The sequence below is a fragment of the Eurosta solidaginis genome, chromosome 1, assembly GCF_040869045.1.
Source record: "Eurosta solidaginis isolate ZX-2024a chromosome 1, ASM4086904v1, whole genome shotgun sequence".
Lineage (NCBI taxonomy): Eukaryota > Metazoa > Arthropoda > Insecta > Diptera > Tephritidae > Eurosta > Eurosta solidaginis.
Window position 1 is genome coordinate 55,198,153 of NC_090319.1, and position 27,180 is coordinate 55,225,332.

At 39.2% G+C, this 27,180-nt stretch overlaps 2 protein-coding genes across 8 annotated transcripts in view; one reads left to right on the forward strand and one right to left on the reverse strand.

Annotated features, from left to right (window-relative positions):
* The window catches only part of Pbp95 (proximal sequence element A Pbp95), a 207,234-nt gene that overhangs the window by 105,359 nt on the left and 74,695 nt on the right, over positions 1 to 27,180 (forward strand). Inside the window, exon 6 of one of the 3 annotated variants that reach the window (XM_067790906.1) lies at positions 10,019 to 25,629. The exons of the other annotated variants lie outside the window; for them this stretch is intronic. The gene's annotated coding sequence lies outside the window, so the exon portion shown is untranslated. Of the gene's footprint in view, positions 1 to 10,018; positions 25,630 to 27,180 lie in introns of those variants that run through there. 3 annotated transcript variants of the gene reach the window in all.
* Positions 1,625 to 3,300, reverse strand: LOC137240525 (chromobox protein homolog 1-like). Of its 5 annotated transcripts, none has more exons than XM_067767121.1 (5): positions 3,054 to 3,300; positions 2,768 to 2,893; positions 2,531 to 2,614; positions 2,266 to 2,451; positions 1,625 to 2,097 (listed from the first exon to the last, which is right to left on the reverse strand). In XM_067767121.1, exons 3-5 carry the CDS (start codon positions 2,559 to 2,561, stop codon positions 1,892 to 1,894), a joined length of 423 nt encoding a protein of 140 aa, XP_067623222.1. In that variant the 5' UTR covers positions 2,562 to 2,614; positions 2,768 to 2,893; positions 3,054 to 3,300; the 3' UTR covers positions 1,625 to 1,891. The 5 variants fall into 5 exon arrangements, with proteins under 5 accessions (XP_067623222.1, XP_067623081.1, XP_067623384.1 ...); XM_067766980.1 differs by having other exon boundaries at positions 2,531 to 2,618; positions 3,054 to 3,299; XM_067767283.1 differs by lacking the exon at positions 2,768 to 2,893.

The window sequence follows — 27,180 nt, forward strand, 5'->3', positions numbered from 1 at the left end:
TTACTATAAACTTCTCACTAGACACAGGAATTGGAGATGCGATATTCAACGTCCGTTCGAAACCTTTAGCTCGAACCATCAATACACACATATGGACATATACATTCAATAGTACATGGAGTTAGGTATGTAAGTCGATGACAACTCTTCACACAAACCTCCCTCTACCTCTAACTAACAAACAAACGCACACAAGAAGACGGACATGACCGCTTCCGCGCTGACCATAATCAGCAAACACAAATACAGAAGATTAAAAGATCCATGCGGCTGTTGGTATGTTGAAGGGTATGAGACGAACGAGGTGCTACTGTGCCACTTGTCACACACGACCAGGTAAATTCAATCCTTTTCATATATTCGCTACAGGGATGCTGGCCAAGCAATGCGGCATCACCAGCAATTGCTATTGAAAATGTGCACAACCCTGAGCTCATGCCAGCGCATTTCATACTCCCTTATTTTTCATAACACAGTACATAAAATTTAACTGTTTTGAAGTGGTCTCCGTATACCCTATCGTTAGTTAGTACCACAGAAAACCTTCAAGTGGACGTTAGTAAGAATACTTTTAGTTAGAATACTTTTTTCAACTACTGTTTATGTATGCCCTTATACTCTCATACATTCAATATCTGTAGCCTATGGCGAAAGCTCCCTTACCCAGAACAGTAACTGATACCCTTATCACTTGTGCCAGACTTGAACGAGGTTATGTTGCTACCAATAGCTATTAATTTGGTTGTTGCTATTACTTCACGCAGTATCTGCTACCCCTTACTACTGGTGGGGGGAAGTAGCAGACTGACGCAAAGTTTCCCTTATAACCCACTGGTATTTAATAGTGGCGGGAGGTGCTACGACAGGGAGAATACCCAGACATCCCGCAGCCATATTAATATAAATTTACAAAATGTTACACCCCATTACTCCCTCAATTGCACCAATACACTCCTTTGTGTAGATATGAAAAAAAGAGCAACACCATTTCTATGAGTCGCAAGCCATAAAGAAATGATTCAGTTGAAGACTCAATCATTTTGTTTGTACGAGACACCCTAATGCGTACCTTATGGCAATACATACATATATATGCTTATAGTAGCTATGTAGTTAGTGAGTTGGGCACGGTGATTTAACAAAAATTCTGTATAAATGCAGACGATTTATTGCATCAAGCGGTCTACTGCTGTTGCGGAAAAATTTGCGAGTTATGATTTGCCTTCTGCAGGATGAATGTTCTGCTAACATGATGGTCTGGCTAATACTACTTTAGCACATACCAAAGGGTGGGTTTGTTGGTGTGTACACACACATTAGGCTCTTTTGCTCCTCGCGTGCAAAATGCTATGACGCAAAAGGCTATGACCCGTTTTGTAATACTCAAGGATAAAGAAGAATAGGAAACCTTTTGGGATGTAGCCGTCTAAGCCGAGCTGTTCTCACACTTATGGCAGCGCCAGAACGCATACTCAAAACTAATACCCTAGTGGGCTTACTGAAGATATTCGGCGATATATTTATTATTACAAGAACATTTTTTATAGCCTAAAACTCGATTGTCTCCAAAGCGACTTCAAATGAAATTTGCTAGTCGGTCACAAAAGAAAGACATCAATTCGTTTAAGGAGTAAAAGCTTCTTACTTTTATTAATTCTAAATATTCATTGCCGCGCATAAACACAAAAGAAAACTGATATAGCGTTCAACGCTCAACATAAAAAAGAGGACCCTAGTTCATGTCCACATCGTGTTGTAACCCAATTACAACCGCATCCATCGCGATCTCGTGTGCTGCTATTTCAGCACCGAAACAAAATTATTTGCAATCAAACCGCATCATCCATATGCACATATGTTGTATGTACAATTGTGTGCACATGGGACCTACCTACTCCCATTGTAGCCGCTCCTGGTAAAACTTGATCACAAGCTGGGGACACTCAACATTTGCCCGGTCAGCCGGCACCAGCTCGGTCTCCTCACCTTTCCACTGGATAAGAAACAATATCTCCTCAGTTGCGGTCATAGTGGCTCCCAGTATGGTTGAGGGTTCCAGCCCTCTATCAAATCCCGTCGCACCACATTTCCCTTTTCCTGGCGAAAAAAAAAATATAATAAGTTTTACTGGCAGAGTAAGTGAGCGTCTTTATATGTAGGTAGTTGACTTGCACGAAAGCAAAATTTCGGTTATGTTGAGCCTATTTCAATTACTTACACATATACCAAAAAATGTTGACCAACTTAATCAAACCTAGAGCTTACCCTGTTCCATCTTCGCTGCCTCCTCAAATGCCGCAAGCATCGCGGGGCAATTCAAGTTCTCCGCCGGCTCCCATGAATTCTCCCACCCAATGTAGTACTCGGTGCGACCATTAGCAACGCGCCTAGCCACAATACGTCGTACCGAATACTCGTCAGTCTCTGACATATTACTTAAGTTCGCCATACCTGAAAGAACAAACCGAAGAAGAAGAAACCGATCAATATAATATCACACAATAATAGGCAGGCTGTTGCATGCACTTACCGATTATCTTAAGTTCCCTTGACCTCTTCATCAATCACAAAACAAACGTTACAACGCTTCTCGTTTTTTTTCTGTGTCCAAAATCTACCTAAAAGAAAAAGAACAATGAGTAAGCACACATAACTTTGTAGTGCATTATTTGCCAGTGTCGCTTGGAAAAAAAAAATTAAAACCAGCACCAGGTAAAGCATGCTATGGCCTTAAACGCACTTCACCAAAAATCAGCAAAGACTTTACCTGCTTCCACAGTTGTGTTTTGCACACTGCCACGCTTTTCAGCCTTCTCTGTCCAGCTGCGAATCTCCCCCCCACACGGTTGTTGTGGACGGACAGTGTCGTTTTTTTTCCGCGCCCTTTGGGTTTCTATGTATACATATATGTGTGAAGTAATGTGCACAAGCGGCCCAATATGTACATATTTGGTCGACCAGGGATGAGGATACAAATTCAATTGATAATAATGAGTGAGGTTTTTTTTGTTTTTTTTCACTGCCTAGATGAAAAAAGTCAAGATTTGACTCACCGCTTGGTAAATGAGTGAGCCTAATATTTCAGCTGCACTTATATCAGATATTGAAGGTATATTTGGCAAGTGTTGACGTAAGTTGGCTCCTTCTACAATAGCGTAAGAACATGTAATGGCAAAAGCAGCCACTTTTGTCGTGATATGCGTACGCACGCCTGACGCTGTAGGAAATGAAAGAAAACGCAACGGGAAAAAATCGTTAGATGTAATCCCGTTGTTTCAATTCATAGGAATTTTTCCATTCAATACACGGCGTGTGTATGGATGTTCGTTGGTTCTGTCCGCTGCCGCTGGGATATGTATAACCAACGTATGTATGTACATATGTATATTTGCCGATCTTGTCTTAGTGCTGCGTGAAATGACGCACGCTGGTACCGAAAACCCGCAATAGAAACCAAACCGGGATCGGTCCCTTTTTTGATCCATACTGACCCCTCGGGCAGTCCCAAAACATACTGACGCACAAAGATAAAGGCAAAATCCGATTCAAAATTAATCATGCTCGCATTTTCATTTTTTTGATTTTTTTTTTTTTTTTGTTTTTTTTTTTGCCGTCGATACTGCCTGGTTTTCTTTTTGGGCTGGGGGCAGGACTTGTTGATTTCAACAACAAACATCATGAACACTCCGGAATCAAGCGTCCGAGTCTCAAAAGGCAAGAGTCCCGACATGGAAGAATCCCGACATTACAAAATCCCGAAATGAGAAACAAAATTAACTTTCCTACGGCACTAGTGCGCCAGTTAGCATGACAAAAATACATAATGTCTATACATTCGCATGCTACAAATTCACCACATCAGCTCTATCAAAAAAGAAAAGAAACATGCGACAGGGTGGTACATTGGTACGTAACTTTTAGCATAATGGTACGTGCATATAGAATGCGTCGTGAAAAGCTTCGTAAATCTGGAAATTCATGTCAGACGACAGCAAATAACACAAATCTGCTTGGTGAAATGGTATTTAATATTCATTTTAAACCACCTAGAATTTTCAACCCCTTCATATCAGCACATGCTGTTGGTGGATTTTCGAATTTAATGACGATTTTCGCTATTCGTCATGAGCTTTCGCCCAGAATTAAATGCATCATTTCGTTGGCTTTTCACGCTTCTCTGAAAAGAAAATTTTTCGCTTCCAAGCACCGCAAGACAGTGATAAGGGTGAATCGCTCCACGCAATTATAAAATATGTACTGACTACCTTAAATACGCAATGATTTGGGTGGGTGGCTTGGAATCACGTCCGTTCCAACCGCCCACGCCCCGCAACCTTTCTGGTTTTGTTAAATATGCATAATCTGCTCGAAATAACGTCCATTCCAACAGCACTAACAATCTAATACCTAATTAGAGTTCATGCACTATCGCGAGAACAAGCCTCACCCAACCAACCTCACGGCCACTCGCCCCTACACATCCACAAGATGCCACACCTCGTCGAACAGAATGCAGTCGCCCCGAGAGCGACATTATACGTTAGACGCTGGAACGGAGACCTCGGCCTCTTCGTCCAGCCCAGAAAAACCTAAACAAAAAAAAAATGCGAGTCTGGAACGGAGACTTCGGCCTCTTCGTCCAACCAAAAAAAATAATGCGAATCTGGAACGGAGACCTCGGCCTCTCCATCCAGCAAAAAAAATTTTTTGCCAGTCTGGAACGGTGACCTCGGCCTCTTCGTCCAGCACGATTGACCTTCTACGTCATATCACTTCATGGATTCTATATATATTGTCACGGATATTACCACCCCTAAGTTATCCCATCACTAAGGCGATGCTAAGGCCATGCCAAGCAGTATTTACGTTAATAATCAAATCAAGTATACACATATATAAGGCAGCCCAGAGAGATGTCACACACAGATGCATTTACTTATACGGCTATGTGCGCGCGAGAGACTGTAAACTACAAACATTCACATCAATAATTCAATCTTTATGTGTTTACATAAACGAATAAATAATTGCGTCTACACATATGTACGTATACGAGCAGCGGAGCGGCAATGCACAAACACATGCATATATCTTATCTCAGTGGTCACAAGAGAGGGCAATAATTTGTGCACGTAGTTGTGGCTGGCGATGTTGTAGCCGAAACAACTAGTAACTTCTGGAAATCGAAGAGCCTAGAAGTATGCAGCGTAAACTATAAAAGCGGTGCAGGCGAGTAAGAAGAAATTCAGTTTGATTTGAGTTGTCAAGCAGTTTGATTAAGACGATATCTAGCGAGCAATAGCAGTGTTATTTTGAGTAGTAGAGTTTCATTGAGCTATCAATCAGTGTGGTTATTCAGCAAGCTATTCGTTGCACAGTTTGTTATTGTGAAGTACTTTAATAAAGGCCATTTTGCATTATTACAAATTGGAGTTATTTATTCAACAGTTTAGCGATACGAACGTTGGCAGTAGATTGCAAATAAGAGCATTTGCAGTAAATTCGTTACAATATCTAAGAATTATGTATAACCAAAGGCAAGAAATATTCACTTTCCTCCACTTCTAATGTTTATTTTTCATCCTAGCTTAGGTGGCATGCTGCGCAAGTCGGGCAGGACTCCCGGTCACCCGCGACGCTGGCGAAATACGCGATTTAGGTTAAGTTTAGTTTTAATGCAAACGTTTTCCTCGTTGCTTTTCAGCGGGCGGAGATCGGTGGGGGTAAAACGATGTTGCGTATCGCAAGGGGGCCGGCATGTTTAGGCAGGATGCCTAACTTTTCCGTATCTGATTGTGATCCCCCCAATACAACTCTGCAAATCGATACTCGTTTTAATTTATAACCACCCACACCATCACCGCCACATGCATGTGCATGCATGTACATGCACGCGTATGTGTGCTTTTTGTCAGCACTCATGCATATGCACGTCGGGGTTGATGTGTGGGTGCCTTTCCCCTCCAAAACGGAGGATTTTGCGGGTCAACGGTTGTAGCTTTCAATACAACCGGCCACTTGGATTCTAACAGCCAACCAGCTAACATCTGCCGCCAGCGATCTCCACTGTTTTCAACAAGATATTCAGGTAACATTGTACCCACGTTATTTTACTTTTATCTAATAAAGTTCACCCATTATAACGAGGAAAATCCTCTTGTGTTCTTATTCGTTTCTTTTTGAGTGAACCATCCATTTCGAGATCGACCCGTGTGCGCCTACCCACTGCCGGTTTCAGACGCACCCCGGCCGAACAGAATATATGTAAGTCCCGTTACTATTTTCCGTCTTAATTTGTTTAGATCTTTCTTCATGTTCTTGTTTAAGTCTTTGTCTCTCAGTCAAATCTAATTCAGTCTTTTTGTTTTGTCTTTTCTTATAACTTGTCCTTTTGTTAACATTCCTGTAATCTAACCATCCTAATTCCAAGTCCGAGTCCGTGTTCTTGTCCTGTCCTCGTCGTCTCCGTCCCTTACCACCGACGCCGCCACGCCGGCCATCTTGCAAAAAACACCAACAACAACCAATGCTTCACAGAACTTACCCAGCGTTAACAGCAAAATGTATTTTATAAATCTGGTTTACGTCTAGTTAAAGCACTTTTACACACACAATACTTGAATATTTTATTAACACAACTTTCACAATTTTAAAATCAATTTTCATCGTCCTACCACCTTTTTTTTCTAACACAACCGTTTTCCGAAGCACGTCTGTATTATTAAAAGATTAGCGTAGAAGCGTGTTGTGAACAGAGTGCGTTTATTCTCGTACCTTTGTTTAAGAAGGCCCCATGCTGCTTCATAATTTTCAGCTGATATTTGCAAATGCTGTATCAGTCTGGCAGTTTCTCCTTTTGCGCAAAAACGAAGCCGTAACATTCTTTCTGAGCTTGATAATTGCTCATTTTTGTGTACCATATCTTGAAGCACGTTGTAAAAATTGGTCCATTCTATTATCTCGTCATAAAATGCTGGAATTTTTAATTTTTCTAATTCCAAGTTAGGACGATACATTAGTTTGTGCTCAGATTCTTTTTTAACTGAACTCTTTCTAGAGGCAATAACTTTAAAATATTGTTTTTTAATTTCCTTATATTTTTCTTCTATTCCATCGTTCAAACTTTTTGCTATTTCATTTTCGTAAAACATTTTGATGTGATTTTACGAAGACTCGCAAAACTTTATTTGCCTATCCTCCGTTAGATTCTCATTAAACAGTTCTTTGAGATCTTCAATTCATAAAAAAATTGAAATTGATTGTTTACTGCTTTCGATTTTGGTTCACACGTGATGATGGACTTAGGTTTATCACATAGTTGAATGACAACTTCGTCTGAAAGAGCCCTTTTAAGACTTCGTACTACTTCATATATTTTTGATGTAGTATCCTTGTACACATTTCTTTTGAAGTAATCGCTATTGTTAATGCCATCTGCCATGAGTTTTTTGTGGTTGGTGTCTATATCTTTTTGTAGTTTTGTTAGAGATTTTGATATCTCCTCAGCTTTTGATCGTCTTAGCTGTTTTCCTTGTACATTGTTGTATATTGTTTGTACTTTTCTCGCTTTTTCCGACTGGGAATCAGCGATTCGTGCCCTGTCAATTCCCACGGTGTTTTTAATATTGTTTCTCGCCGTTTTAGCCACGAGTACGCTTTTTGTAGATTTTTTTTAAGACACACACAAATTTGATAGTTTTTACTCGCTGTTTTAGCCACGAATACGCCTATTTTTACACTTTTCCGTTGTGAGCCACGGAAACGCTTTTTTACCACTTTTCCGCTGTGAGACACGGTGTTTACCTTCCAATGTTAATAATAAAACGATCACCATTCACTACAAAAAGAACAATGGTGCTCCGTTACACGGAGCCCTTTATATATAGATAATTAACTTATTCTTATTTCTATCTGAACGAACGCAGTCATAGTCATATTTAGTTTGCACCTAAGTCGTAACTATTTTAAGTTGCTGCTAAAGCTATTCATAGTTGGCTTAGTTTCGACTTTTCTTGCCAAGTTCAAAATTAAAATATAGTTTCGGCAGCTATGAATTAAGTCGCAACTATTATATTTTACGAGTTGTTGGAAAAGAGCTGTATAAAAGGAAAAATGGAGCATATTGAGCGTGAGTTTGAAATTCTGGACGATCTAGATCTAAATAGAAAAATAAAAACTTACAAATTGCGAAGTGATCCATTTGAATTAGATGATGATGAGTTCTATGCACGTTACAAATTTGACAAAGCCACAGAACAGTTTATCATTAATATGTTGGATATTAATGCGCCAAATAGAAAATGTTATTGAATTAAAATGATCATTTTTTGAGGACATCTATAAGGGATTCAAATAGACTTAATTTTTTTCTCTCAATTTCTATTCGTTTCTCGGAATTAATTTGTTTTTGTTTAATGTTCTCCTCCATAATTGTTTCAGCTCCTCATCCCGCTTCTGTTGTTTTTCTGATACGCTGTCAATTTTTCAAAAAGAATGTCAATTGTAGTTTTTCCTCGTTTTCTTGAGCAAGATGGCGTTGAGTCCAAAGATTCTAGAAGTATACAAAATTGGATAAAATATATAGAATTATATAAAATAAAATCGAATAACATTAAATATAAATCAATATAAAATATAATCAATATAAAATGTAATAAAATTAGCCATAATAAAATAAAATTAAATTAAATTAAAGATAACAAAAATAAAACAAAATATAATAAAATAAAATATAAAACAAAATGAAATGAAATAAAATAAAATAAAACAAAATATAATAAAATAAAATGAAATGAAATAAAATAAAGTAAAATTAAATTAAATTAAATATTAAATATTATTAAATAATATTAAATAATATTAAATAAATATTAAAATTAAATTCAATTTGTTAAAATAAAGTAAAGTTAAATCGAATTAAATTAAATAAAATTAAAAACATTAACGGCTATTTTTTGGACAAGGATTTAAATTTAAGACACGGCTTAACGGTGAGGAATTAAGCGTTAGAGGTTTGTTAATTTTGTTAAACCATTAAAAACTTCATTAAAATATATCTCAGTTTCGTGCTAAATCATTGTTTAGCAAGGCGAGTAAATTTACTTTGTCAACAAATCGGGCGTAAATAAATTAAAACCATAATAAAGTATTTTTAAATTAAATTAAATTTGTTACCCGAGTTAGGTTGTGATGACTCGTCGTGTTCGTCACTACTTTTTCTTTTGTTGGTTTCGCTGTCAAGAAGAAACTCCGGATTTATCCCAACCCTTTGCTGGAGTATGTCGTCAAGTTCGCTATAGAAAGAAGTTAATTAATATGATTACCTCTTTGAGCTGTTTCAAGCTTACTTTTGGTAAGGGCAAATTTGCCTATTCCGCCCTGTTTTTGAATTGTTATACACGCAAAAAAATGTTGGAGTAAAAACAGCACTTTAAGGTGCTGCTGTATATATAAACTAAAATAAGTGTTATCGTAACACCAGAAGGAGTGCTATTTTGACTTCTTCAGGGGTGTAAGTTTAACACTTAAAAAGAGTATTTGGAAACAGCACTTGAAGGGTATAAATTTAAGTCCAAAAGGGTGTAATAGGAATACTCCCAATAGGCGTAGTTTTGACTCCAAAAAGTGCTGAAAAAGGTTAAAAAAGCTCTATATATGTATGTATAAAAACTTCCAGAATCTCTCAAAAAATGTATATAAAACCAAAAATATTTTTTTATTCAATAAAAGAGTCACTTCTTTGGCTTATTATTGTCAGCATTTGACTTTATAATAGTGTAATACTTAGCATATTCTTATGTACATATATAACCAAAAATATTTTTTTTATTCAGTAAAAGTGAGAATCAATTAATTACACAAGAATTCATATGATAGCACTCATAAGGCTTGTTACATTTCAGATCGTCAAACGGTATATGAAGGTAGTAGCCTCAGCAGGTTTAAAAACTGTTTAATTTCTATAAACCAATCTGAAAATAAAACTTGAATTATAGTTTTTTGCATACATTTCTTACAGGAAAATGTGGACCTGGTATTACAACGCTTCCAACCGTCTCTCTCAAAACCTCTTTTGTGAATTTGATATAATTTCGCCCGGAAGTAATTAGGCCGTTGGCTATTGTACGACTATAACGCAGTTCAAAATCGAAAGAAATCTGTAAAGTATTATAAGTTAGTTATTAAAATCATTTTCAAATATTTTGTTGCATACTAGGGAGGGATCAAAACGAAAAATAGGAAACGCCTTCAAAACATCAAGATGTTTGGTGCAATATTGCACTCTCTCGGACAATGTTGACTTCAGTTTTTGTTTAATTTCCTCCGAATTTCCATCAACAACACATGTTCGATTCATTTAAACTTTCATTAAGATTTCTGCGTCTTTTTCTATTAATGTTTTTGAATTTTGAAACCAGGTATCCTGAATTGTCCGCAGAATTGTAAAATAGTTCCTATGGGAAAACTTGTAGTAGTACGGTTAAAATGAAAAAAAAACGCACTTACTATTCCTCCTATTTTGCTGGTACTGCATTTGTAAAACGGAAAATTGTCAACAATTGCCTTGGCAAGAGCAATTTTTTGTTCTCGAGTGGGATAATTTCCACAGTTTTTGCGCAAAAAGTTTACGGCTTCACGTACTAATATACGCCGTGAAGAATCATTTAATGTTTTCCTTAGATTGTATTCCTCAATAATGTAACCACAATACATTATTGCCACTGTGCATGTACATACATATATATGTATTAACATTTTTATATTCGAAGGGCAGAATAACAATGAAAATGCATATTCTGCACTCAGGATCATTTTCCGCACTTACCTCTTTTCCAATTGTTTGTAAATTTGAACTTGGCACCTCAGCAATCACATTTTTTCTACTACGCCTGTGTCAAAGAGTTACAGGAAAAAATACGAGCAACTTGAAAACTGATTAATTGTGTCCATTAATTGGGTTTCATCTACAGGAACTTTATCACGGTCCAGCAATTTGATAGTGTTATTGTACGGGATATCAAATTTTGAGCAAACTGTAATAAACATTTAATATAATTAACAAAAATATGTGGTATAAACACACGAGCAAGAAACTTACTAAAATGAAGCACATCTTTTGCATCGGCTGCGGTGCTTACATTAATATATTTAGTTTCACTGCGCCTTTTTACTTTGACAAGCATTTGTTCTTTTATTACAAAACTTTTAGCGAAATTATTATTTAAATAATAGAAAGTAATTCGAGAACTTATTTTCACGAACGATTCCACTGAATTCAAACCGAAGCCATGAAAAATGACACAACCTACATGTTCAATATTTAGTTTTGCAAGCAATATTTAGACCAAGAGAACAGCTGATTATCTCGCTGAAGCGGCGGTTAACACGAATTGATTGTATGTAGATGTGTAGTGTATGTAGCACAATCTAACTACCACTAACGTAAAATTACACCACACTTTTTGACTTTACACCATTTAAGTGTAGCAAAAGAGCGTTGACTCCAAAATTAGGGTTAGCTTAACTCCAAAAAGTGTAGAACTTGCACTTTTTTTTGCGTGTACTGGACTTTTTTATACCGGCGCTCCAAAGCGAAAAATTTTGCCTCTACTTGTACCCACGTAAACGGATAACCCATTTCCTGTAATTCGTGGCTGGTTTGGGTCCACATATGCCTCTTACTTTTAATTTTCGCGGTTTTTCCCACCTTCGACTGCAGTTCCTTTACTTTCGATATAAGGAATTTCGTTGGCGCGTCAAGCCACACTACCTTTTTCATCGGCGTATCGCTACTACATCCAGCGGCATGGTATAACATTTCACTGTTCTCATCCACCATGTCGCTGTCAGGAGTACGTTGATGCCGAACAAAATCATCATCATTCTGTGTTGGACTCATTTCGGTCTCTTGGGATTCGGAAATATTATTTCTTCATAGAAATCACTTCCAGCTGCTTTTTCGACAACTTTTTGTTTATAAGTGTCGTCTATAAATATAAATAATTTAACTATAAATTGGCAAATATAGGTCATGTATGTATATATATATCTGCTTACCCATTTGAACTTTCTGGAGTGTGCCTGGAGAACATTGTAAATTTAGTTTTCCCTTGTTTTCCATTTTTTTAAATAATTTTCTCGTAGGAACTAAACACACAAAAATGCAAAAATCGAATGTCAAAACAGACAGACGTTTTAGTAACAGCTGTTTTGCTGCAAGTTTTACAAATTTCTGTTCGGCGGAAAATTTTCACATTTGAGATTTAGAGAGAGTTTTACACAATTCTCTCTTTACTGATGTTACTTGCAAGTTTTCTTGCCGAACACACCTAATAATGGCAACGAACAAAGATATAAAGCAAATGTCAAACATATGATTACATGCTTGCGCATTAACCCCTGTAGGAACTGAAATATAACATTACAGATATGCAGTTATGAACTCAACAAACATGCTATCGATAAACATCGACTTTATTATACTGAGGTTGCAGCGCCTATCTGACATCATTTAACTGAAATTATTACCAATTTAAGATGGCTTGACTTATATTTAAGTAAAGTTGGTATTAAAAAATGATAAATATTGATTGTATTTTATAAATATGTTTTTTTGCTGGCTTGATTGGGGTCCGGCGATGTTAAATTAAAACGCAAGTTTTATTTATTTTCTTCCCAATATATTTCGATTACACACGGTAATCGTCTTCAGAGGAACTATAACAAACATACAAACACAAAAATTAATATAATATAATATACATTACGTAAGCAACATTACAAACGATATTTTAAATATAATACTTTAAACATTAATTAGGTACATACATAGTTATCACGTCTTCACTGCTTAACGTGGAGTTTTTCACTGCTTATCTCTTCGTTATTAAATGTCTGTACGTGTGGGGGCATTTTCGATGTCCGATGTATTTATAATGGGAAGCATTTCAAGTGTGAATCTCTTTCGGTAATTGTCTTCTTGTGCTAAAATCGTTGTTGCATCGAAGTTGGGAGAGTGATTATTCGTTGTACAGTGTGTCATTAGTGCTGTTTTTTGGTTATTATGGTTTCGGTATTTGTAGTCTGATTTATGCTGCGCTAGTCGGGTTTTTAATTTTCCTTTCGTTGTTCCTACATAAATGTTATCGCATGGTTCTTTTGTTTTTCCATTACAAGGGATTTTGTATACAACGTTACTCTTATTAGTGTGTGCTATTTTTGATTTAGTTTTGTTAAAAATATTTTTTAATTTGTTTATCGGCTTATGGGCTATTTTTACATCTCTATTACAGCAATTCGACTTGGTTAAGCGTTCGGACAAGTTGGGTACATACACTACTGATTTGAATATTTTTGGTTTAACGTTTTTATTTTTAGAATATTCCAATGTGCATTTTCTTAATAGGGTTTTTATGATTTTATCAGGAAAACTATTATTTTTTAAAAGTACTTTTATTTCTTCTTTAATTTCCGTGTGGTAAGAGTCGTTTGATATTTTTAACATTCTTCGTATACAGCCCATTGTTATATTGATTATCATTGTTTTTGGATGTTTAAGGATTCGTTAATGATTCGTCCTGAAGATATTTGTTTCTTATACCACTTTTATTTCAATTAATTTCCATGTCGGATGACAATTGAGTCAAGGTAAGGTAATTTTCCGTCGTCCTCGAGTTCCATTGTAAATTGTATGTTTTTATTGAAGGAATTTGGAGCATTGAGAGTGTTTTGTACTTAGTGTAACATGACCATTGAAATGGACATGGATTTTAGCCGATGGACTTCTGTTGTAGCACTCGACGTTTTTTTTCGGCGGCGTTGTTGAAACGCTGGTAAGCCACATCATCCACTTTAATGCCGCTTGTTAGTAACAAGTTGTTACGAACCAAAAACAATGTTTTTAGAAAACCCAAAAGGGGTCGGTCACCAATTTCCAATAAAAAAGTAAAACTTTACACTTGCATTTTATGAGTATCTTTATTTTAATATATATTATGCAACTCGTGCAAAATTGTCTGACTTGTCGGGTTGAATGCGCGAAAATTAATTGGCTTCTATTCCTTTGACAGATAGCCCTTCTTGTGAATGTGTTGTTTTGACAGGTAACCCTTATTGTGAACTATGGTTGTGTTTAATAAGCATGGCTTGACTTTATGGTCACGCAACACTTGCCGTAAGGGTTACCTTACATTTTCATTTATTATCGCAAATAGGTCGTCAACATATTTCGAAATTAGCCTCGGTCTTCGTGATAATTTGTTTATTGTGTTGTCTAACAACTTCTCCATTACTATATCAGCAATCACTGGTGAAGTTGGTGATCCAATAGGTAACCCTTTAAGCTGTGTGTATACTAAGTCTTTGAATTCAAAATATCGGTTTTCTTCTATGCAAAATTTTAGTATTTCCATAAATAATTTAACTGGTATATTTGTATGTTTTTCTATAATATAATTAATAAATTGGAATTTGCAGCATGATAAGTAACCTTTATAACACTGCTGGTTAAGGCGATGAAAATTGGATCGCGCCACTAAATATTTAGAAAAATCAATAGCTTTTCCAGATCTTTTGAAACGCTTATAGAGTTTAGATTTAATATCATCAGGTCTCAATAGTTGCCTTGAGAACCAAGGTGGTTTACCCGTGGTGGTACTGGAATAACGAAGAGGGACACAGCTTTAAAACAAGAATGCCGCTGTTTCAACGTCTGTACACGCATAAAGACTCGACCAGTCATGGGCAGAAATCAATTTATTGAGCTCACTAAAATTCGTCATTGAAAAACATCTCCAACGGGGTCGGGAATTCGGCTTAGAAACATCGAGCATCACAGGTTGAACAACATCCAGTACTATCTCAAGCGTAGGATGAAGAGGGTCTTCAGGAAGGGATAATGGGGGAGTTCGGGTTAGAGCAATACCCGCACAGTCATCTGTAAACACTAAATCTAAGATTTTCCTTTTGGAATTTAAAATATTATTCATTTGGGGAAGAAATGTATCTAGCAGGCTATTTAAAAACTCTTGCTGAGTAGTGGGAGTCATAAAATTTGAGTCGATCAATACCCAATTTACCGATGATAAATTGAAATCACCAAGAACTACTAGGCGGTCTTTTTCTCGCAATTGCGAGTACAAACTACAAATAACAGTGCTATGACATGTACCTATAACGTGTATATCCGATCGTGGCGGTATATACGAGCAGCAGATAAACAAACTAAAATTGTGCAAGGCAAGCTTTACTGCTATGAATTCAATGTCAGTTGTGATGTGTAAGGACACCACCTGCTCTAGCTTCACGATCACGCCGATAAACTACATATTTACGAGAAAAGAGTTCAGAGTTAAAATTTGTTATGGATTCGCATTTTTAATGGAAGCAGTAAGGAAGGCGGTCGGCATGATGTGTTGGTGCACAGTGGCTAGTCATTGTCGGCTGGGGCGGGTCCTTGCCAACCTTACTGTTCCTGCGCCATAAACAGAAAAAAAGTCATATCATGCCTATCAAACTGCAGCTGTCAAATTCAAAAAAAAACCTAACAGAAGCGCAGAGACAACTCAAAACGCTTAAAAATTCAAAATAAAACAACATCCGGCCGAACCGGATGTCACGGACAGACCGTTGACATTCAAAATCTAAATTCAAAAATTTAAAATTCAAAAAAAATAACCGCAAAATAAAAATTACCGAACCGGAGATGACCGGTTACTAACAGTTTAAATCAAACTCAAAAAAAAACCGCTGAAAATCAAAACAAAAAAATAAAAAAAAGCTGAAAATAGAAATAAAAGAAAAGGGCCGAATATACATAGGGGCGCCGCGGGTGTTGTTGCGACGCCCGGTGCTTTTACCCACCCTCAAAATCCATGGCCACCGACGCACCTAAATTTCGGTGGCCCCTTACCTGTTAACCCTAAGTGCCTTCTAAATAAATGGCGACGCCAGCATTCCCATTTTAAATATTACTTTATTTACAATTCGTGTTTATAAAGGATTTCCGTGAAAATTTATTCGTAACGTAACAAGATATAGATCTAACCAATACCTGGTAAACCTTTGAAAATTAAAACTACTAATGGTCAATCTTCCAAATTCAAGATCCAAACCTGTTTCATCATTAGCAGTTAATTTAATTCTATATCTTCCTTATAGCCTCTGTTAAGAAAAAAAAAATTGTTTTCATCTGTTTGGATGTTGATTTTGTAAGACGATATTCCTTACAACCATTCAGATGTAACGCACTAATTCATTGTCACCAATAAGGCTGTCCTTATATTATAAACTTATTTCAAATATTCAGTGGTTAAAGACTTAATAGATGATTCTAATAAACAAACCTAACGATCCCAACCGGCTTAGCGCGTTTATTACTATGTACATATACTCGTTACTTTTGGTCTCAATGTTTATATAAAAAAAACTATGTATTTATATGCATATATATATGTAGGCTACATCATATATGCAAACAGAATTACTTATGCTATTATGTTGTATTTAGGTGCGTGTGCCCTTGTAATAACTAGTAACATACACTCTATTTACTTCTAACTAAAACCTTCATTTGCTATTAAGTATGTAAGTCATTCTTATTACATTCCAAGGTGTAATTTCTCTTTTTCTTGTTAATTACCTCTCACGTTTACGTCTAATGGTTCACTTCATTAGCACGGGTACAAATGATATACATATGTAGCATGTATGTATTCGCAATTACATTTATGTGTGTGGGTATTATGTAGCCCTTTTAAATGTTTGGTATTTGTTTTCATTTATTTAATAGGACTGTATGCATACGTTCCTTTGGATGACTCTACAACTATGGTTGTATGAAAGTACTTTGTAACACAAATATATGGATATAGAATAAATTAGTTCACTGTAGATTTTGTTTACTAACATTTACAATTTAAAAAAAAAAATACATAAGTAAATCATATTATATAGTTTAAGCTCACTTACATACACTATCAGCTGAAATGTATGTCGAAATTCAAAAGTTCGTACCAACTAACTGGCATTTGATAGTAAACAAAATCGTCTTTTAAATTTGAAAGTAAACCAAAAGAACAACATTTGTAAGCAAAACGTGTCATAAACTAACTTTTAAATTTTCAAGGAAGGATTTCCTTTTTACATTTCCTAAGAGTAGGATTAGGCTAATTTACATGAAAAAAAAAATATAGCAGTATAATGGATTTGAAAATTTTATTAGATATTTTCTTCCTTTTGTTTCGAAAAAATTCAAATTGAAATTAAAAACTATTATGAATAATTTCCTTACATTTAAATCTTTCATTTTAACTGTTATATAAATTTAAGAAAATTGTCGTGAATATCTTTGAAAATTTCCGATTTTTTTGGCAAGCATTTTCGAGATCATTTTACATTGTTGATTGTACAGCAATATCGCATACTCGAAAATATTCTTAAAATGTCAAACACATTTGGCGCATGTTTTGTGAATATGTATATTAAAGCGTTTCCGAAATTTTCATTGCATAGCTTTCAAAATGCAATATGACCAACGAAATTTGCAAATCCCGGTTGCTGCCATTTTTTTATTCGCCGGTGTACATATGATTTTCGGTATATAATGTATTTTGTATAGTTTTCTCGCAACTATGTTTTAAGTTTTATGTAAAACAAAAGATATGAATATGTTTGTTTGACGTAAATTAGTTCTTTAAATTATTCTATAGCGCCAAATGTTATCAAACCCCATTTGGCAGGGAAAAAAAACCAATCATCAAATATATCAATTTTACTTATGCGGAGATAAGATCAATTGAAATTTCATGATTACCAAAAAAAAACTACTTACATTAAGCTAAGTGTCTACAAGGTAGTACTATTATTACGTTGTCCGTATTACGGAACAAACTCACCCGGTAGTTGCTAGAATTGGTGTTCCTAAGATGATGCCGGTATGTTTACTGTCATGGCCTATGCCCATGGCCCTGCTGTAATGGTTGTACCGGTGTGGAGTGGTGTTGCCGGTATTGATGTCGTCGTATCTGGTGGTATGTGCGCGTGGTGTTGGCGCTATTAGTAGTGGTGGTGGTGCGCGGTTGTGGCGCACAATGTGGGTCAGTGGGCACCGTTTCGGGCGTGCGATGACGGTGGTGGTTGCGCTGTCTAAGTGGTTGTGGTTGCACTTATGATGTTGCTGTTAAATATTGGTGGAGATAACCGAGGTAGCACTAAGTCTGATACTGCATAAGATAGTTATTCCGCGGGTATGCTAGTGACTCGGTTTTGTCGATTCACTGCAAGAAATGCTTGCGAAAGTGGTGGCAATTAGAAACCGTGGGCACAAAAGAATCCAAATTTGTACCACCCAAAGCTGCGCGCCATGCGCTCCCACGTGCCGATGAATATATATACTGGTTTGGTCGAAATTGGAGTCTGGAGGATTTTCCATCAAAATTATACCTCGAATGCGATTATCAATGTACCCAGAGCGACAGCAACAGGAACGCAAAACTGATCAGGATCGTGCCAACGTAGAAACCAGGTGAATGGTTATTATCTTTATTGGGATAATGGCCAATGGGAATTTGAACATCCCCGCGGAGGTAATCAAAGGATGTACGCTCGCTGCACACAGTACTGTTTGGTATCTCAACACAAATTCTTTTTTTCCTGTCTGTATCGGGCGGAAACTCATGGTAGCAGAGAAAATTTTTCTTAGTGATGGCCGGTCTGTCTGTTCCCTTCCTTTCTATATTTTCCTTTTTTATCGCCACTTTCACCATATCGCTAGGTGTGTTCGCGTGAACACGCTCCCAAGGGGATCATGGCCGTAGACCGCAGCAGCAGACCGTAACAAACCTGCTTCGCTTTGAAGACCTGACGAAGCGAACAGGAAACCGGATCATCTGTGGGAAGCTACTGCCAGGGATCTCCGACGACAAGCAACGTGGGGCACGACTCACCCCTGAGATAAGAGTCTCAAAGTCCTACTACGAAGCTAGCCGGGCAACATAGGTCTATCAAAAAAAATTAAGTCAAGTTGGGAATAATTTCTGTTTCCTAGTTATAAGGGCTTTGCGGCAATTAGACATTTGTTATGGAGAACTCGTCAAAACTCCGAAAGATGATTCCTAGTGGTTATCGCTCCCACCGGAATGCAAAACAAAAAAAAAAAGGTGTAGACATTTTGATCAGGAGAACTCGTCCAAACTCCGAAAGGCTAGTCCGACCTAAGCGTGGACTGCCAGGGTGTTCACGGTCCTCGGTGAGTACGCGTGTGAACATCCTATGAGGTCAGTGCTCGGGGAGAATACTGGGCGAGATGTCCCCGACCGCCAAAACGCCCAGACAAAAAAGTCCAATTGGTGGGTATAAATAAAAAAAATCAAATTGTAAATTGGCAAAAGAAACGCCCTTGTTGGTTCATTGCGGACGAATATCCGAAGCATGGAAGCGACCTATCAATTTCCCGTTTAGGTCCTCGAGATCATACAATGCGTTGCCTATTTTTCGAAGCACGCGACACTTCAGGTATTTGGGTAGGAATTTGGCATTAATGCCCTGTTTGAAATTACTTAAGGCAAAGTTTCTCCGAAAAACTTCCTGACCTTCCTTATAGTTGACTTGTCTAGAGCGCTTGTTATAGGTGGTTACTCCCCTATCCTTGGCCTGATCTAAATTTCTACGGATCTGCTCACGAATATTAGTCAACTTGTCAGCTCGGCTTACTACCGTAACCTGGTCTTCTCGAAGGCTGCCGAGTTTCCCTAAAATGTTGTACGTTGAGGCATGCTGGACCATATTTTGGCCATATAATGCAAAGTATGGAGAACACTGAATCGCCGTATGAAACTCACTTCTCAAAACTGATAAAATCTCGGGTATAGCTTATCCCAATTAGTGTTGTCAGGTTTATCCTTCAGGAAAATCCTAATCTTAGAAACAATTTCTCTATTGACGCGTTCGGATGCGTTCGCTTGGGGAGAATATAGCCCCGTCCTCACGTGCGTCACCCCGTAGTTTGCAAAAAATTGGTTCATTTCCTTCGAGATAAACTGTTTACCATTGTCACTGTGAATAAACTCAGGGACCCCTACAGCCGGAAAAATTTCTGAAGCGAAGTAATTTATAACGTTAACAGTGGTAGCTCTCTGCATGGGCTTTAGCCAAACGTATTTTGAAAAATGGTCTAGTACTATGAAAAGAAATTGATTTCGCCACTTAGATCTCGGATACGGCCCTAGAAAGTCGCAATACAACCGCTGAAATGGCCTTTCGGATTCAAAGGTACTCCCTATAGGTGGTCTCGACTGCTGATTGGTGGGTTTTACCGTTTTGCAGGTGTCACAACGCTGGACGTAGTCCCTGACGTCCTTAGCCTGCTGCGGCCAGAAGTACTTCTGCCTAACACGTTCTAAGGTTTTCTGCCATCCGCCATGGTAACTCCGGTTAGCGTCATGTGCTAATCTCACTGCTTCCTCAGTCAACCCTTTTGGCAACCATAAACGCCACAGCGAGTCTTCTTCCCCTTCCATCCCCTTACGAAACTTAACTCTTTTGAAAATTACCCCGTCCACCACTCGTAAATCCGGAAGTGATTCCTCGTTTTCGGTGACGGTCCGAATTAAGTCTAAATATTCGTTGCTGCAAAATTCGGGAGAGACTAAATCTATTTCTCCGGGCGTGGTAGTGAAAGTTAACTCGTCAACATCAAAACGCGACAGCGCGTCTGGTACTACATTCAGGGTGCCCTTACGGTGTTCCATTCTAAAATCGTATCTTTGCAGTAAGAGTGACCATCTCGCCAACCTCCCGCTCAAGTCTTTTTGTGTCATCAACCACTTGAGACTGGAGTGGTCCGTAACAATCCGAAAAGGTAATCCTTCGACATAGGGTCGGAAACGCTTCACGCTAATTATGGCTGCAAGACATTCCAGCTCGGTTACTGTATAATTGCGTTGAGCATTATTCAGCTTTTTCGACACGAATGCGATTGGATGCTCAGCGCCATCATCATCGACCTGGAACAACACTCCGCCAACACCTATTTTGGAAGCGTCCCATTGTATTACGAATTCTTTTGAAAAGTCTGGTTGGGCCAAAACAGGGGCGGAACTCAAAGCTACTTTTAGCTTTTCGAAGGCCTCTATAGCTTCAGAGGTAAGCTTGAACGGGCCTGCTGACTTACGGAGACAGTCGGTCAAGGGACCTGCCAAGTAAGCAAAATTGGTAATAAACGCCCTGTACCAATTCGCCATGCCCACAAACCTACGCACTTGCCGAGGGGATTTAGGGATCGGGAAGTTTTGTATTGCTTCTACTTTTCCCGGATCCACTTTCAGACACCCGCTGCCTATCAAGTATCCTAAGTAGCGTATTTCCTTCTGACAAAATTTACTTTTTTCGATGTTTATTGTCAGACCTGCGTCTCTTAAGCATTTGGCAACTTCCGCTAGCAAGTCCAGGTGGTCTTCAAAATTGGTACTACACACAATTAGATCATCTAGGTAGACGAAGACATTCTCCCGCAGACGCGAAGGGATTGCCTTGTCCATCAGCCTACTCATAGTCTGCGGTCCATTGCACAGACCAAATGGCATCACCTTGAAGTGGTACAGAGGCCTCCCCGGAACTGCGAATGCTGTTTTTTCCTTGGAGGACTCTGTCAATTTGATCTGGAAGAACGCGTCCTTCAGATCAATGCCACTAATAAAATGCGTATCTTTTAGTCTGCTCAATAAGCCGTTGATATGGGGCAGGGGGTACAAGTCCTTCTTAGTCACCGCGTTGACCTTCCTCGAATCTATGCACAGCCTAACTTCACCTGGTTTCCGGACCAGTACTACAGGACTACACCACGGAGAGTTTGATTCTTCTATAACTCCTAATTCGAGTAACCTGTCTAGTTCTCTAAAAGCTTCGGCTTGCCTCGGCGGCGAAAGAGGGAAATGTTTGCTTTTTATAGGTACAGCATCACCGGTGTCGATGTGATGATCCACTAGTTTGGTTTGCCCTAGGCCTAATTTTTCGTACGAAGGAAACGTCTCGATGACCTTTTGCAATTCTGATTTCTGGTCTGGTGACAATTCATGGAGGTTAAGTTCCTCTTCCTTTTCAAGCCTAGTCTCTAAACACTCTACGCTTGGGAATATTTCGGGAGCTAACGCAAATGCTCTCCAAAAATCTACCCCGAAGTATGCTTCTTGGAGCAATGAGGGAACAAGGTAAAAACGAATAATCTTTGTGATATTTTTAAAAGTGACCGGTAGAGATACTGAGCCTAAAATTTTTTGCTTGTTGCCGCCTGCGGTATATACGAACGCATGTAAGGGCTGATATTCGAAGCCGTTATCCTTTAGGAATTCTAATCCATTTTTCCCTAAGATGGAGACGTTGGCTCCCGAGTCTAACAACCCTACAAGAAAACTATTTTTAATTCAAGCCTTTACTAAAGGCCTTTCGTCCTCTGTAAGCGTTAACGTGGTGGCTTGCAGCAGTCTACGCTCCTGTACTCTCCTGTGGTATCTCTTCCTACATTTCAAAATATTTTCCGATACCGGGTAGTGTTCAAAAATGGTATGCCTTATGTGTTCGTACCTATGTTCCCCTTCTTCTAGGTCTGGTGAAAGTTGCGTCTGGCAAGCGACATCCCTATGCTGGCGTCGCAGAATTCTAATCGGCTCGCTCATCGCGGATGAAGACGTTTGACTCTCGGCTTCAGAACTATTCGAACTGTCCGTACTGTCAGGGTAAGTTATTATTACTTTTGATGGCTCTTCTGCCAGGGTACTACTGCACCTCGGAAGCTCACCACCCCCATGCAGAGATTCGCCCTCTGGTTCAGCGCACGGGACGACGCCTCGAGCACTGGCTGATGTGGGAGCTATGAAGCCGAACGAGGTTCCCCCGCCTTCTCGCTCGGGTACTGGTTTCCCTGCCTGCGATGGTCCCTAGGGCATTTAGGGGTGAATACACCCTTATACCCACATTTAAAACAAAAAGGACTTTTTATGGGTTCCTCACAATATATATAGGAGTGCCCCATTCCCTGGCAATTCCAGCATTGGATTCCCGAGTAGTCCGGTCTTCTGCTGCGTCTATATTCCAGCGCCTCTATCTGCGGATCTATCTCGCCGTCCTCGCCTTCCATCTTCATGTCCGGGGTTGTCACGCGTGCCTCGCTTACATGCCGTCCTGGGTAAATGGCTCCCAGCAGCTTGCTCTCTTTCAGCACTTGCTCACCTCTGCGTGCTACATCGCGTAGATCATGGAGGGTCCTTACGTCCGCATTAAAAAGCATTAGCTTAAGGCTACTGTTGACGTTCCTTTTTATTATGTCAATCAGTAGAAGCTCTGACATCGGCTCCCTTAAGCGCGCGTTCAAGGAGATTATGTCCGCGTGAAACACGTCATAACACTCACTTGCCTTTTGCTTCCGCATGGAGATCTCCATCATGATCTCGTGGTCCGTTTTCAAAGTGCCAAACTCTCTTTTTAACGAGTAGCACAAAAAGGCATATGTCGCATTTGGGTTTTGTTTTGTGAACAGCCAGTACCATTCTTCGGCTCGTCCCGAAAGGAATAAGTGGAAACTGGCCATTATTTGTTCGTCAGGGCATTGTGTGCGCTCACACAAGGTGTTTAATTTGAAGAGGAAATCGGCTACACTCCCAGTGCCGTCGAATGCGATTTTCCACTCCTGCGGTTTTACTGCTATGCTGCTTGGAGTCGGGTACATTGGAGGTACTACCGATGGCAATGGGTTCCGGTCCATCCTACTTGCGTTCCTGTGTTGCTGGTTTGCTTGCTGCGTGGATTCGAGAGCGGCGTTGAGCTGGGCCATGTTGGCTCTAATTGAGCCCATCTCTCTCCGAATTTCCTCCTGCGAAGCCTGGAACAGTTGGTGTAGCACGTCCACCCACGAGCCTCCACGAGTGGCTTCGTCCTGCATTCCTAAGATCCGATCGCTTGTAGCGTCTCCGAAATTTCCCGTCTCCTGGTTTGGTGGTAAAGCACCAGCTCCTTCGGGTGCGTAGATCGCCGCATTGGGCATTAGCCCCGAGATATCGTGCGCGTTCACATGACTGGTGCTTACAGGTATGTCCAGTTTTTCGCGAGGGCCATTCAGGTCCGAGCCCATGTTTATTAACGCGGGGTCTCCATATTGTCCGCCTACTGGGGTGTGCACCACCAAGGGACGCCTGGCCTGAGAGAAAGCCCCTCTATTTTTATTACCCCGTTTCTGGTTTGCCCGGTAATTCCCTGCACTCCCAAACGGGGTATTCCGGCCCGGTTCGAACGACTGGTCTCGCGACATATTAAAAAAAAATGGTCACTGATAGGTCAAAAAAAAACTTTTGCCACGTAAGGCAGTTAAGAATTAAAAAAAGGTTTGGGTATCTAAATTTTATGCAAAAAAAATAAACCTCCCAAAGCTGGAAAAAGAAGCGATTAAATACTTTGGATATAAGTCGGAAATCAATGGGAATGCTGACATCCCCCCTTCCGAAGGCACTCGGGATACAGGCTAACAAAAAAAAACATAAATCCATTCATACTTGCCCCTAGTGCTCCCAACCGCAATGCGAGGGGGTCTTAAGGCCCCCCTCCGAGACTGGTTGGGGCCACTAGGGTCACTCCAGACACACACGGGTTGGTCTCAACACGCCCAGCCGCAACGCAGGGGCAGTCTCCAGGGGCTTGCCCCTGGGACTGGTTGGGGGTGTTGAGGCCTCCCGTCCATCCTTGCTGGACACCCCTCCTGCCTCCGCCGCAATGGGTGGAGCGGTTTCAGAACCGCTCCCCCAGTCTTGTGGGACAGGAGGGAGTGCCACTCTGAATCCCAGCTCAACCCGTCACAGTCCAGGTGGTATTCTAAACTACCACCTGGGGCGTGGGATGAGCTGGGGTTCTTTTTCCACATACATACACGCACTCACACTGACGACACAAAATTCGGCAAATAAACTAAAAAAACTATTTTACAAAAAAAAATTAAACCCAATTTAGCGGACATATAATTTTCCATCGCCGACTGCGGACAACTTCCGGTTACAAAAAAAACACCCCAATTACAAAAAAAAAACTAAGTGCGTTCAGCACTGCCTCATTTGGTGAAAATAAAAAAAATTCCGGAGACTTGACGTAAAGTCTCGTGGCTCCCTCCGCTACTGCCCCCGATGACCAGCCCGGACAACCTGATCCGTCTAACCATCCCACCGCAACGTAGGTGGCAGCTCTGTGGCTGCTCACTCGGACTGGTGGGATGGTCAACCTCCCAGGTTGACCCGACTGACCCTCGCGGTCAGCGCTTCAGGCGCCACGTTGGGCGCCATCTGTTATGGATACGCATTTTTAATGGAAGCAGTAAGGAAGGCGGTCGGCATGATGTGTTGGTGCACAGTGGCTAGTCATTGTCGGCTGGGGCGGGTCCTTGCCAACCTTACTGTTCCTGCGCCATAAACAGAAAAAAAAGTCATATCATGCCTATCAAACTGCAGCTGTCAAATTCAAAAAAAACCTAACAGAAGCGCAGAGACAACTCAAAACGCTTAAAAATTCAAAATAAAACAACATCCGGCCGAACCGGATGTCACGGACAGACCGTTGACATTCAAAATCTAAATTCAAAAATTTAAAATTCAAAAATTTTAAATTCAAAAAAAATAACCGCAAAATAAAAATTACCGAAACGGAGATGACCGGTTACTAACAGTTTAAATCAAACTCAAAAAAAAAACCGCTGAAAATCAAAACAAAAAATAAAAAAAAAGCTGAAAATAGAAATAAAATAAAAGGGCCGAATATACATAGGGGCGCCGCGGGTGTTGTTGCGACACCCGGTGCTTTTACCCACCCTCAAAATCCATGGCCACCGACGCACCTAAATTTCGGTGGCCCCTTACCTGTTAACCCTAAGTGCCTTCTAAATAAATGGCGACGCCAGCATTCCCATTTTAAATATTACTTTATTTACAATTCATGTTTATAAAGGATTTCCGTGAAAATTTATTCGTAACGTAACAAGATATAGATCTAACCAATACCTGGTAAACCTTTGAAAATTAAAACTACTAATGGTCAATCTTCCAAATTCAAGATCCAAACCTGTTTCATCATTAGCAGTTAATTTAATTCTATATCTTCCTTATAGCCTCTTGTTAAGAAGAAAAAAAATTGTTTTCATCTGTTTGGATGTTGATTTTGTAAGACGATATTCCTTACAACCATTCAGATGTAACGCACTAATTCATTGTCACCAATAAGGCTGTCCTTATATTATAAACTTATTTCAAATAATTAGTGGTTAAAGACTTAATAGATGATTCTAATAAACAAACCTAACGATCCCAACCGGCTTAGCGCGTTTATTACTATGTACATATACTCGTTACTTTTGGTCTCAATGTTTATATAAAAAAAACTATGTATTTATATGCATATATATATCGGAATGGCCGTTTGATAGAATGAGTAATACTTTCACAACGATTAAGTTGTAATTTAAGTTTATTTATTGAACGATAATAATTAATAAAACATTAAAGATTTAGTTGTAAAAATGAATAATTGTTAAGTGTCCTGAATTGACGTCCGTTCTCTTTCGCTGATACTTTTCAACTCCCTTTTTGCTTTGTCATTCGATCGTACTCCTCATGTCATAAAAGGGTTGCCAAATAACTTTACAGCTCGGCCGTTCCTGATGAACCGTCTCCCCTGGACGATTTTGCATTGTTGGAACTTTCTATATTTATCTCTTCTTGGGAATCGTTGATAATTGAATTTGTCTCGTCGCAATCTTCTGCTCCTAAGGTGCACCACGGTTTCATATTGTCATTGGTAAACACCCCGGAATACCTTTTGCGACTCCTCTGTAGGTCTGGTAAATCTTCCACCAAATAACGGTCATGTGGAAGGACTTTGGTAACGATGTATGGTCCTTTATATGCTGGCTCTAATTTATGAGACATACCTGTAGGAGAAGGGACATGAGTGATTAATACCAAATCACCTTCGTTATACGGCTTCGGTGCACGATGTTGCGCATCAAAACGCTGCTTCCATTTAAGCCGCTCTTGCTGTATTCGTTTCCCTACTGCTTGTGTTCGAAAGTCGTCACCCGTAATTTCAGATTCATCTTCGTCTTGCACAGCTTGTATTAACCGATTTGTTGTAACATCTTTCAGCTTATAATTGAAT

Excerpts from the sequence above, each read along its gene's own strand:
- LOC137240525 (XM_067767283.1), bottom strand. The coding sequence starts at position 2,561 with ATGAAGAGGTCAAGGGAACTTAAGATAATCG. Across the intron at positions 2,452-2,530 it reads AAGGGAACTTAAGATAATCG|GTATGGCGAACTTAAGTAAT; the intron begins GTAAGTGCATGC and ends TTGTTCTTTCAG. Across the intron at positions 2,098-2,265 it reads GGCAGCGAAGATGGAACAGG|GAAAAGGGAAATGTGGTGCG; the intron begins GTAAGCTCTAGG and ends TTTTTTCGCCAG.